This window comes from Bombus huntii, chromosome 5 (assembly GCF_024542735.1).
Source record: "Bombus huntii isolate Logan2020A chromosome 5, iyBomHunt1.1, whole genome shotgun sequence".
Classification (NCBI taxonomy): Eukaryota; Metazoa; Arthropoda; class Insecta; order Hymenoptera; family Apidae; genus Bombus; species Bombus huntii.
Window position 1 is genome coordinate 13,021,487 of NC_066242.1, and position 13,898 is coordinate 13,035,384.

General features: G+C 41.3%; 2 protein-coding genes across 10 annotated transcripts in view; one reads left to right on the top strand and one right to left on the bottom strand.

Moving 5' to 3' along the window:
• The window catches only part of LOC126865628 (heterogeneous nuclear ribonucleoprotein K), a 90,826-nt gene that overhangs the window by 66,303 nt on the left and 10,625 nt on the right, over positions 1-13,898 (top strand). The window lies entirely within an intron of this gene.
• Positions 10,017-13,644, bottom strand: LOC126865640 (cytochrome b5-like). Its single transcript, XM_050618416.1, has 2 exons — positions 13,366-13,644; positions 10,017-10,854 (listed from the first exon to the last, which is right to left on the bottom strand). Exon 2 carries the CDS (start codon positions 10,817-10,819, stop codon positions 10,433-10,435), a length of 387 nt encoding a protein of 128 aa, XP_050474373.1. The 5' UTR covers positions 10,820-10,854; positions 13,366-13,644; the 3' UTR covers positions 10,017-10,432.

Genomic DNA, 13,898 nt, shown 5'->3' on the forward strand with positions numbered 1-13,898 from the left:
TTCTTGATTGAAAGAGCCTGTTTGGAAACGAATGCTCGAAATATAAAGTTGACGCTGTAATAGGTACTCCACAAGACACGAGGAAAAAATTCCATGACGCGAAGGTAGATTGACGCGATAATTGGCATGAACGGCGAGCGATACAATGAAAAACGTTATGATGAAACTCTTCGTTTTCCTGCGACAGAATGGTAATGTGTAACTGATGATCGTTCGGGAATACAGAGGAAACCTTTAAACGCGGATATGTACTAACATCGATCATTTTTACGTGACCATAGTTTGTTGTTGATAATGATAGGTCTCGGGGAACGTGACCACGAACTTTTGTCGTTCGGAGCTGCCCGAAGCCTTACGTAAGCGATTTTTCATAGATAACAACGATCGCGTAATTCACTCACCAGTTATTCGCGTGACGTATCGATTAGCTTGCTTGATTATCAATGAGGAACATGTTACTCGTGATCGAGAATGAAATCAGCGAAATAGACGTCACAATGTAGCAATAATTGAGCGAATTAGTGTGTAGCGTCTGTAAAAAAAACTCCGTAAATTCTTTTTCCACGTGTCTAAATTACTTGACATTTTATTAATTGATAACATTATTATTGTAAAAGTAGCAGCTTTTCTACTACGAAATGTAAAGAGACGAATTTGTAGAGAGTAGCGAGAAGCTAGATCGATAACAATCGTGCCATCTAACGTAGTCGCTTGAAACCTCATCGTGTGTCGTAGCACGTAACTCATTTTTATCCGCATTTTTTAATCATGATGTAACTTAAAAAAAAAAAGGAAAAAATGAAACGATGTCATTAAAAGATTTAACGAGTGAATTTAGTCGTACATAAAATATTATTTAAAAATATCATTTCCTTTATAATATAAAATATAAAGCTATTGTCTGAATCATCGATAAAAATTGGTGGCTTTTCTTCTTTTGGTTTTCGCAATGGTAACTCGTGTATCTCCGATTTTCTTGTCGCGTATTAGCATATAGCGGATTATACATTGTCTAATGCGATGCACGAGACTTTATAATATTGTACATGCAAGTTGCATGAACGCTTAACGTCGAAAAAGCTTGTAGCTTTAAATCCCACGAAGTCTGCGACGCAAAAACCGTGGAATTCCGGGTCACAACGCGACGCGACGCGTTTCTTTTTAACCCTTCTTTCGTCAGCGGCGACGAAGTTCTCGTGCTTCCTAAATAACTGCGAGGCACGGCAGGGGGTAGCAGCCAGAAGGGTAAAAAAGCTCTTCCCTCGCGAAGCTCGAAATTAATTCCAAGAAAATACCCTAGATAATTATGCACACGCGATGCCTTTATTATTATCCGTTACCCATGACTGTCTACACGGACATAGTCACGTCGATTTTTCTCGAATTCTTCCGAAAGAATACACACTCTGCAGAAAAGCAGACTTTAAAAAGTTTACAGATGAGCTGAGATTCTCTTTTGAGAAGAAAATAATTCATCGAGATTGAGTTTCGTTGCTTCGATGTTGTTGTAGCTGGAGCCATTTCAGCGCCAATTTGTGGTATTTGATACATTGCTTCGTCGAAAACTTCGATGCGACTCTATAGACGAGAATTGAATTAATGCCGCGCGCATGGGTAACATTTTAAGATAATTCTAACAACGTTTGCAAATTTGGAACTCTCCTGTAAAAGAGACACGAAAGAGTATCGAGTTATCGAGCGAAAACAGCCATAGAAATCTGATTTACTTTGTACGAGCCATTAACGAACCAAATCGATCGTCAAGTCCATCGAGATCGTTCGGTTTCTGAAAAACTGTCTCTGCTAGGGTTCTGAGTCTTTTATATCTCGATATCGCGTTAAGAAAATGTTTAGTGTACTTAGCATTGAAACGACAGATCGTTTGTAACAATGATTCTTTCACATTCTTTCGAAGTTTAACGAAATTTTCCAACGATAGAAAAATACCATTCGGTTGAAAGTAATGGAAATCGTATACTCTAATATTAAAATGAAGAAATTTTTAGAAAATGGAATTGATCGCTTTGATTTGCGAATGATTCGTATACGTGAGATAAAGAGTGCAAAATGAAAATTTATCTATTTTCTCAGTCGTTTCTCCAATAGTCAGACTTTAGGGTCTTCCTGGTGCTCTTTGGTGCTCGGCGCCATGTGTTGCTATGGGCAGTTCTCGAAGGTCCACGCAGCACGCAATCCAAACAGGTGCTAGCGAACCAGGTAACGGACGGTTTCTAACAGCTGCCACACCAGGTGCAGCTGCCTTGCCCGGACGTCGTGACACGAGGCAACAGGAGCTTTTCACGTGCGGCCTCCTTCTCTTTCCGATTTCCTTCGGTTGCCTTTTTACCCTGGGAAGCGTATCATTCTACAAATATTCCCTTTTCTCCATTTTCCTATCTATTTTATCTTCTTTCGTTCGTATCTCGTTCTTTATCGAGCCGATGATTTATCTAGACCATCTTCTAGAATCGTGCAGGGTTTTCTGAATAATTTTCTCCGAGGCGATGGTTTAATTAGATAGTTCGACGTTGGATGAGAAATTTATTTGAGATTGCTTAAATTCAAAGTGGTAATCTCAAACCTGAGGGTATATAGCATGATCGTAGTCCGACTATTATCGAATAACGCAGTCGAGTTATAATAGCTTCTCCAAGCTGCTCAACCTTGGCTCGCTATAATAGCGCTATACTGCATTCTTCAGTCATATTTGTTTTACCTACTTCCAAGAGACGATACCTTCTTGTTATTTACACTTTCTGACATGTACTTGTTTTACTTTTACTTACGTCTATAATCAAAGCGTATAATATGTAGCTTAATTTAGCGATAACAAATTCACAGATAGACAAATCTACGCTACGATCGACTCGAGGGAAAATTAAAAACGTCTCTAGAAAAATTTCCAATGAGAATCGTTAAAAAAAAATTACGACCAAGGGTTGAATTTTCCAGGTGAAGAGATTTTGAAAATTACGGCTCTGTCGGAAACGTCCCCTTCCCTCCTCTTTCCCGACCGGCGACCGGCACATTCGAACAGGCCGCGCAACTTTCCCTTTTCCCGGGGGTACGGTTCGGGTCACGATGCAAAGCTGCACGGTAAGACCCGGAATAATGAAAAGCAGCGGCTGGTAATTCCGTTCGTGAATGAATGAAGGTGGGTGGAGTCTGAACAGCGGCCGAAACGGAATCAGGGGCGCATGACAGTCCTTCGAACCCTCTGCCTTTTCAGTTCCCGGTCGATCGTCCACGCGTGAGGATCCTCGAGTTCGTCCTCCGGGGGCCCTCTTTCTTCCCTCGAGTCTCGTTCCTCTTGCCGATCGAATGGATCTCTCGCTTGCGTCGCCGCGATCATTCGCCTTGGTGTTTCCTAAAAAACGTGACGTTCCCTCTACGACGATGCATGCTGGATTTTCCAATTTTTTGGGATTTTTCGGAGATCATAGGTACGCGCTTTCTTCAATTTTTACAATTTCGTTCTTTGTCGATTTTTGATAATCGATAGATTGCTAGCAGGATGCGAGCGTAATAATCCTTTTGCTTTGTCCTTGTTACATAGCGTTGTTGTATATTTTTCATTTTTTATTTCTATGTGTTTTGCATCGTTTCAGTTCACCAGTGAGAAATTAAAGGGGAAGAAACAGACACTTTGAGATATTGTTTCTCAGATCCGATGCTTACCGGTGCATCAATCGGGAAAGTTGCGCGAGATAAACGCGTTTTAATTGAGAAAATCATTCTTTCTATGTCGTGGATAATTAGTTCGATACGTTCATATAATTGCGAACCCTCTTTGCTTCGACATGTTCGTGTCATCGCGTCACTTTCGATTAGTTTGAATTCGTTCGTTTTTAAATACGAATTATACGATTCGAGATTAATTTCAATTTTGAACAATTTAGAAGGAAAGCATGTATTTTTAAATCAATCAACCCTTGCCAATGTATCGTTTAGTTCATCTTCTAAATTTGCGCTATGATGATCAGATTTAACCACGTAATACGCCTTATTGCTACCATCGCAGCGAATTAGACGTAAGTGTCCGACTCCGTGTACAAAACGGAAAATACAAGTTGGACAAGTGACTAACCACGAATTCCTGCTATTTCCAGCCAAAGCGCCGAGAAAACGAGCGAAATTATTCCTTTAACGACCAACCTTTGCAGGGGAGGTCCTTCGATGCTATTATCGGTTTCCTGCTCGGACGGAAACGCTCCAGTTTCCAACCCGTGTGTTTTTTCACCAACTTTTCCAGAATTCACATTGCCGTGCGCAATTTCTGAAACTCGCCGCCTTTCAATCTTATTCCCGTGCATTTGCAAATTCCTAGAACTCTTGAAACTCTTCCACTGTAAGTTTTACTTACACTGTAACTTACTCCATTATCTTCGTTCCTATGTTATTTGTACCTTCACCGATATATTTCGCAAGTCGTAGTTTAACCCACTCAACACCTCAATATCGGCATCCGTACCCCGAATTGACGACGCTGTATTTATCGAATTCGTTCCATGAACCGTTAGTCGAAAATTAAAGTTAAATTAAATTAAATCAAACCGTCTTAAATTTATATAAACTAAACTATCTTTTAAATCTGCGCCTTTCCTCCAGTCACACGAGGACGAAATTAAAATTATACTAAAAATGAGACCGATTCATGGGGGTACGTTTCAATTACTTGTCCGACTCGTTCTCCTTTTCATCGCCGCTCGGGTCACGTTTTCACGCGCGAAATAACAGCGAGGGTGGCGTAATCTCGAGATCGCCGTTGTTGGTCGACGTTTCCCTTCGGTAATTACGTAATATGCCCCGCGCGAGACGCGAGGTCGCGCGGTGACGAACGTAAAAATGCTCACGTGAGAGTCGGATCACAGTCGCCACCCTCTATTTCTTCTTTCTCCTTCTCTCGACGAGGGGTGACGCAGAGTCGAGAGATAAGCGAACGAGATCTCGCGTGTCATTTCGTCATAATTCTTGACGGTAATTTATGCTTTTCGCAGAGAAGTTGGTGGAACCGGGGAGGGTAGGGGGATGGTAGGAATAGAAAACTAAAAACAGACGCGGATAGTTTGGGAAAAGGTCGTCAGGAGATGGAAGAAATAGCGAAAACGCGAAAACAGAACCACTTTGCCGGGGACAATATCGTATGTTTGAGCTACTCCGTAAAATAAACAGCGGCCGTCTTCCTCCGGTTTTTCGCATTTTCATACGTTGTTTCAACTCCCCCGCCTCATACAAGCCCCCTGTCAGCGATTGTTAGCGAAAGGTAAACTTTGGATGCGTACTTTCATTCCGATCTTTTTTGATTTTATTTGACCGTTGCTTATTTCCTCTGGCCGTTGAGTTTCTTTTTCCACGTTGTTCTTCCTTGTTTGTTTGTTTGTTCCTTGGTAAATGTTTCTTTAATTCCACTCTGTTCCATGGCGTCGCCTTTAATTTCTGTTTTATCGAAAATTATTTCAGAAACTGTGACTCGTAGTCTGTTTTTTCTTTTCACCTCCATCTTTCCTTTTTTTTTTCCTTTTTTTTCTTTTTTTCCTTTCGTAATCTTCACTACACACACGTCTGTCTTCTTTTCTTGGGTTTATTGCTGAGTTCCGTAGGTATGTCCCACGCTGCGTTTCGCATTAGTTCATCCAGCTCCACTTTGCCACTCTATTTTTCTTGCCGTCGTTTTCAATTTCTTCCTCCACGCTGCACTTCCTTTTCTTTCCGCAACTGCTCCATTATTTATTTCTCTTGTTTTCGCTACATCTCCTCCACGACAATTCCTCAGCCGTCTTATTCTCTTTTTCATTTTATTACTAGCTCAACATTTCTTCCATCAAGATCCTCCAGTGTCTCTGACAATACTCCCGCTTTAATCCTGTTCACATTCTTTTCTTCGTTCCGCTTATTTTTGGCTCACTTCTTCCCTTTTAATTCCATTTCTATCATCCCTCGATTCTTTCGCGTATTTCCCCTAAATTCCTTCTCTTACTTCGCTCGTTTCCGCGTTCCTCCGACAGAAGTTTTCCATTGAATGCTCCACATCGCCTTCGTCTCACTGCCCCAAAAGGAGGAACGGAAGAGAAAGAGGGAGAGATTCTCATGAGAAAGCAGTCCCTGCACGAGCCCGTATTCTTACGCAACCAACCAGCCGCACCGATGTACGACTGTTTATTAAAAAGCTTTTAGCGATATTAGACTGTCCACGAGAAAATTTCCTTCGAGCGACGAGGCGTGCCGTGAAATTTTACCGGACTCGCTCGCTCCTTCCATTCGTTATCGAGATATAGATGGGAAATTGGGCGGCAAAGTTGGCGTTAATGAAATCTTTCGTGGCAGATTTATCTATTAGCAATAGAGTAATTTATCCGAAAGAAAAGAGAGTATTTTGTCAAAGAACGTTTATACGAGGAACTGGTTTATAGGATTAAAATTGCTTCTATTCTAGTATACAAGGAATGAAATGCGAAATTCGTTTTTCTTTTACGTTTGAAAAAAATTTGCGAATTCGTGACGGAATGAAAGGAGGAAAATTGCACGTTTTTTCGCGTGGTCGGGCCGGACAATAACCGTAAACTATTTTACAACCCGCTACCGATCGAATTTATTTCTCCTAGGAACGATGCTTCGTTACGACTACGAGAAAAACGGAAGAAATGAAAAAAAGTTGGAAAAATATTTCTCGACATAGCGAATGAAATATCAGAAGGTATAGCAGAGGCGAAAGAAACAGACGATAGAGGAAACCTTTGAAAACTTGTTATTACATAGTCCCGGTTTGTCTCTTTTCGTATCTTCCACGTTCTCTTCGCGTTACGAGAAATGACAGAATTACTCGACTATTTTCCCCGCTCGTCCTTGTTGACCGATCGTCGTCGGCACTCGTATCAAGCCATTTCCCCTTAAAATCGGAGTAAAAGGGAATCTCAGATTAATTCAAACGTACGAAAGAATTCCTGCCTCGATCTTGTTCCTTTCTCCTCGATGGCAAACTTATCGTTTAAAACTCGATTTTCCAACGGTAAAGTGGGATAATTGAGATCTTCGAACCCAGAGAACGAGACAGTGCTTACTTCATTTTAAATCGATTAACTCTCGGTGATTAGCGATCGAACATCGCTAAAGTCCCAACTAGTGTCCGATAAACTCCGCAAAGTCATCAGAGTGGCAAGCTGAAGCATTAGGAGCTCGCTTTCGCCCAATTACCGCGGTCTTTGATGCGTGAATAACCGCACACGCTCGTAGAAACTTCTCACCTGTGGTGCGCATCGATGCGTGTTCGCCGTTGACGCTAATTGTCGAATTCTCGCGCGATCGTTAACCGATTCGCGGCCAGCGTCCTGCACTTCTTTCTGCAGAAAGTACTGCCGGTCGTCACGAGCGTGACTTCCGCTCCGTTTCGTCTCGAAGAGCTCGCTTTCTTCCGATAGGACGCGGTTTGCGGTGTACAGGCTTGGATGACCGGTTGACATATGTGGAAAACCGTACATCCTTCCCGTGCGGCGGCCACCATCTGCCTTCTGTGCTGCTTGGCGGCCGCTCCTCGACCACACTCTTCCGCCCACCCTCTCCGTCGCTTCTTTCTTTTTGCGATTGAGGTCGAGGAACAAGGGATCGTTGTTACGTAAGGAGTCTATTCTGCTGGCTTGTGGTCGATCCTGGTTTCGCTCGTGAATTCCTCGCCCTTTGCTTCTTGAAGTGTTAAACGTATCCTTTTCGTTGAATTGTTTAAAGAAGGTAATATCAGGACTTTTTTGATAAATGAAGAAAATTTGTGAGGCGATGAGATAAAGGCGTTGCATTAATCCATTTACGTGGAATAGTAGAAGAAAATAATACATACGCCGTTCGTTAACAAAATCTTTTGTAAGAAGCGTAACGCAAAAAGGCCTTTGACGTTCGCCTTCGAGGAAATGCGAACGAATTTATCGCACGATCTAATATTTCCTCGTATAGATCAGTCTTGTTAGAATCATTTCTTGAATTTGCTTAAAGAATACTTGCGTGTTACTATCGGGGCATTCTTTAGGCGCCTATTATGTACGAGGGAAAAGTATAACTGTAACGATGACGAGCGGAACAAAGGTAGCCGTAACGACGACGAGCAGGGCAAAAGGCAACAATTGCGTGCAGTGTCTCTGCGAGACCGGAAGATTGTATAGGTTATAATAAGTAATTGAATTACCCTGAATATATTAGAGGCGGCTGGCGAATGGCGAAGATAACGATGATGGTAAACACGAAGGGGAAGGAATCAGGAAGAAAAATAAGGATACTCGAGGAATAAGTTCAGGGGTTTGAAACGAGGCAAATCGATCGGAAACCGCAACGGTTCTCGTCTCATGTCGATTAAGTGGCTTTCCTCGGATAACGACGGAATATTTAATAATATCTTTCGATCATTTGTCACTCGCGAAGAATTCTTCACTGACGCAGCAAGGTATCTCGGCTATGTTGTCGATTCCGGACAGCTTGACATCGATTCGGAAAATAAAGTGGCTTCTTAATCTCCTTGAATTTCGTTTGCAAGTAAGAAGAAGCCATTGGAAACAATAATGCTCGAGAATATTGGCTTGATTTTTTTTTTCGAGGCCGATCCTTCAGACAGATTTATTGGCTCGTTCGGACAAGAGATTATTGAATTCTTCGAATTTTCCTGTCACAGGTTAAAGACGTCGATGATATAATCCGATTGATTGTTGCAATTGCATATCGAAGATCGGCTCGGATATCGAAGTTAGGGAACAAATACTACAAATATAAGCAGGGTATTTCCGTTATTAAAATATAAAATAGGAGTAAGAGACGATAAGAGACAACGGTTGTTTAAATAATTTCATAACGTTGCGCATGATCGATAGAAAATAAGAATAGAATTATACGATTACGATTTATCTAACCTTATCGACCGATACTCGTTTGATCTGACGCGATAAGGTATCTTTATATCTAATAAAACATTTACGATTTTTCAAATACATTTATCCAAGTAAAAATTGCCCATTTGGTTAAAACACGCGCGAAAGACTAGCCATCCTTAGGTCATTCTTGTCTGCCCTCCGATATTCCATCCCCTTTTCGACCTTTTTCGCATTGTTAAATTCTCTCGCTTCAGTCGACACCGACAGTCGGTTCGCTTCGTTAATACCTTTGATTTTCTCCCAATTAGTATAGCGAATTATTCATCGCCTTTGTTTGCCAGCTCCTCGGGAGAATAATAAGGTCGAAACGATCCGTACAGGAAATTATATATCGATGAAAATTAACATTCTTGTTTAAATGAATTTGGCCAACGATTTTCATCAATCACCTTATGAAAATTGATGGAACCATATAATCGCGTCTCACTATTCAATTAAAAAACAAAAGAGCAGAGAAGCTATGAATTTCCAGCCTCGATATATCGAGTTTTCGCAGCGAATTAAAATCGCCGCGAAGAGTTAAACGATTTAGGCAGTCAAATGGAGCGTGATCGGTCGTGGAATCGACGAGAGCTTAATTTACACTAGCGCTACGTGATCCGCATGCTTCGATTTGTTTTCGCCTCGATGGAGTTACAGGAATCAGTGAATTTTCGACGGGCAATATAGCAAGAGGTAGAGAGACGGACGAATGTCTTTTCGAGATCCAGCGAAATGAAAGGAAGTCCGATCGATCTGATCGCATTGCTATCCCTGCTCTTCCTCTCATTGAAAACTTGTAACGAGGCTTTTGTAATGCGAGGCATTCGAATGCAAATGCCCGACGGGCTTCTTCGCTACAGTTCGCTGAGAAACGACGTCGATTTAACGATTATCTTGGTCGAGAGGAATCTGCGGTTTCAACGCAGGTTCAAACGCCATCTCATTGCCCGGTGCAGATTTCAAATACGATTGATTTGTATTTTTTCCTTCATTCGCTACGATAAAATATGAAAAGGACCGTTCGTTTACCGTGGCGTCGATGGTGTGATCCGATGTAGAAAACGAGTTTGATGGAATTAAACGAGAAAAGTTGATAGAAAAGTTGGAAATTCGTGAATTAGAAGCGTGTGTAGAAAAATGGGATTTATTTCTTTAAAACATGCGCATAAAAGATAACAGAAAAACGATTTAAAGAGGAACATTGAAAACGATTCGTGGGGAAATTACGTGGGCTTATTTCTATTCCATTTTACAAGTAGAAATCCAAAATCCTTGGTATAGATAACATTCTTGCGCTTCATTGTTAGGTCCATCGGTTACAAGAGTTGGACGGGACAAGTTTGCTTAAATACATTGCAGAATTCTATTCAACCTCACTCAGCATTCGAACGTTGTAACGCAGCGACGTGTAACGATACAAAGAAAATCGAAAAGAAAGAAGATAGTCACAGTAGTCTCATATACACGTTAACGCGGAACGGCGATTTCCTCTAGCACTCTCGTTTTTTTTCTTCGTAGTAGAACACGTATTTTATCTATCGAAATTATAAGTACACGAAGTACGCGATGGCCATTACGACGACCAGGCCACCCACCCACAGCATAGGCGATATTCCTTGATTCTGTTTGTCCTGGCCATCTTTCGAGTAACCCGACGGCCACGTCTGCTTAGGCGTGCTGCCATTTTTTTCTGCCTCGACCAATTCGCCGACCTTGTAAGTCTTCATTAAATCCAACGCATCTTTAGAGTGACCCACGTCGTCGAAGTCCTCGGAAGCGTCTTTGCCACCGTGATCCAATAGAACCTCCTCACCACCTGGATGCTCGTTTAAAAACGTCGTCACATCGTACACATTGTCGTGTATGATTATCAACGTCTTATCCTTGCAGTTGAGGCTAGCAACTTCGCTCCTCGTATACTGTTTACTCATGCTTTCGATGAAAATCTTCAATTACAGCAGGAATTCTGAAATTTCAGAATAGATTAGTTTAATTATTTGAAAGTTACAGCAGATACATACTGGATGGAATGGAATAACGCGATAGAAAAGAGTAATGTTATTTTTTTTGTTTGTTTGAGAAGAAAGAGAGACAGAGAGGGAGAGAGAAAGACAGCAGTCGACTATTTATGAGATTCCTCTCATGTTTCAAGCAGGAATTAATAGTTCATGCGATTAATCTTGTCGGTGAAAGAATTATCAGAAGAAACTGTATTACGTAGCACAGTGATGCGAAAGGTTCGGTATTCAGTCGATATAGTTGATAGATAATATGCGAAATGTAAATATAAATAATATTTATGAGAGGAGATTTAGCGAGTCGAAGTTTTGTTGTATCTAAAGATGGTTGCGCTCCAGATTCGGGTCATGTCCTATATATACTCCTGTATTGTACAAGCGATAAATATTTATGCATTTCGGGGAATAGCGAACAAAAGACGGTGCATGGATGAAACGTAAACGAATTCCTATTTTCATGCCAATCGAATAACGAATAATCTTCTTCATCGATTATATTTACACATTGTTTCAACGTATCACAAAATTTAGAAAAATTGCAATCGCTTTCGTAATAATACGAAAGTACGGTTACGCAATAAAATTTAAGCAACATTCGTTTTAGGTTTCATATGGAAAGATTATAACAAAATTTGTGGTTAAAATACGTAGATTCATGTCATGTTTATTCGTCGGTTATTATCGAAAGTACAAATTTTGGAGAACGATGGAATAAATAATGCTTTGTCACGTTGAATAACAATTTGAACTTTTCAACCTGCGAGATCGTCGTATTTGGCCAGATATTACGCGTCTTATAACGAGGGCACCAGCGGATAATGTTAATTTCGCGTTGATAAAATGTTCGATCGATAGAGCTACGATATCTCATTTGTTTCGTTAGTCAGCAGAACGTTCTTTTTCGACAGATAATCAATAACGATTTTATCGAGGTCCTTTGTACCCTCATTCGCTTGATGTCCGTTATTTGTCGAGTTGATTGTTCTTGTACTCGCGACACGATAAACGTCTCGCGAAACGTTTCATTACGTAATGATCGACCGATGCTAGAGAGATAATGACAATTGTAATATCGATAACTGAGTTAGTTGCGAATATATTATATACGTCGCGTATTTCGTGTTTAGAAAACTTGTAGTATGCTTTTGATTACAACGCGATTCTAGTTCAAGTTAATAATCTCAAGATGATTAGAAAATGATTTATGCACCTGATGTCAAGTGGTAAAATTTCATTTAGTCATTTTCAGACAAATCTCATTCATCTCGTTTTGACTCGCGAGGAAAGAAGCGAAAATATTGTCGATAAATCTACGGTTAAATACGGTTGAAACAATTATTTACAAATTGAACTTTCTGAGATGTCATAGTCTTGACCTAATTCAAAAGAGTTGTTTTGCATTTCAACTTCTTCGACAATATGATAAGGGATATTTACAATTATTGTCGTTTCAGGAGGGCCATTTTAAAGAATACATAAATATGGAACAGAAATTTGCGAAAAAAGCTATGAATTGCGGCGGCAAGAATTTTCCGGTGTTCTCGCGAATATAAAAAGATAGAAGAGTATATAAATATTTTCGAAGCAGTTGCGAAACAGATTCTAACTCGCACGAAGGCATATGATTTTCGGCGTCATCATCCATGATTGCGCGAAGGTCATCCAGATTACCCAATCGGCGCGAGCGACGATTCTCTGCTTTTTCTAGCGACACAGTATCGTATAAAACTTTCCACGAGCCCGCTGATGAAGAGATATCACTAATCACGACGACATTTTTACGAAGTGAATATCAATCTAACGGAGGCAACGAGACTCGAATATTCGAGCGGTGGCGTGATCGATCGAATGATTTAATCAGCCTTGATGCAATTACATGTCAAACTTCCTTATTTTTCGTTGAACGTGCCAGTAAGATGACTTCATAGTCAGTCGCACTCAATGGAAGGTCCTAATAACTGTTACCTTGAAAACACAGCGAATTACGTCATTCTTTGTATTCACAAGAAACTATTTCGCTGTAAGCATACAGGAATAGTTATTTACAGCATTGATAGAACCAGGCTGTCGATCTAATTCTAAAGACATTCGATCGTTCAGGATCTGCGTCATCGATTATTTTTTATTTATTCAAAATTACACGTAATTGCGAAAATTCGAACGGTAAAAACGACGAAAAATACGCAGCGCACTGTACGAAAGAGGCTTATCGGTTGTCGAAAGTACAGGTATTCGAAAGAAATAATTTAAATCGGTCGGTCGTCCAGGCAGATCAGTCACCGAGGAGGGACGCTCGATCGAAGCGCCTCTTTTCCACGTCGGCCATGTCTGTTCTGGCCGGAATCGAAGGTTCCATGCGACGCACGAACATCACACGTTATTCGTTCACTTGCTTTGCTGATGCCCGAGGTCGAAACTGCGTTCCTTGTTTATTAGAAGCGGAACACCTGACCACGTACCTTCTCGTTTACGTTTGTTCGCCTCTGAAACACGGCTTGTCGCTACTGCTTCTCGTGCCTCGACTGCTCCAAATCGTCGGATTCCTTGGTCGATTCTCTGCGACCCGTAGCGCGGCGTGACGTGCTTCTGTGTATTCTCTCTACTTCTCTGTGGTAGAAACGTGCGGAGGAAAGAACGCGGTCGAACGAAAAGGGAGGAACGATGGTCGAACGATCCGCTCTGACGAGTTTGCTTACGACGCTGCACCGGCACAAACACTGCCGCCAACCAGGTCAGCTCGTAGTAGCTTTATCCTTGCCCCCTCTAGATGCTGCCCCACCATGGGCCCCTTATCATCTTCGATTCCCACTCGTTCGCCATCTCCTCTCTTCTCTCGCTTTGTCATGCTGTACGGAGAGAAGTGGAAACCCAACGTCGGGGAAATTATTGCTCGCGTGGGTCCATATTTCTTCTTGGCATCGTTATGTGTATAGGTCGATGGTTTGTTAGACGAACCTAAAATTGCCCTAATATTAAAGTTGTTCGTGTCCGT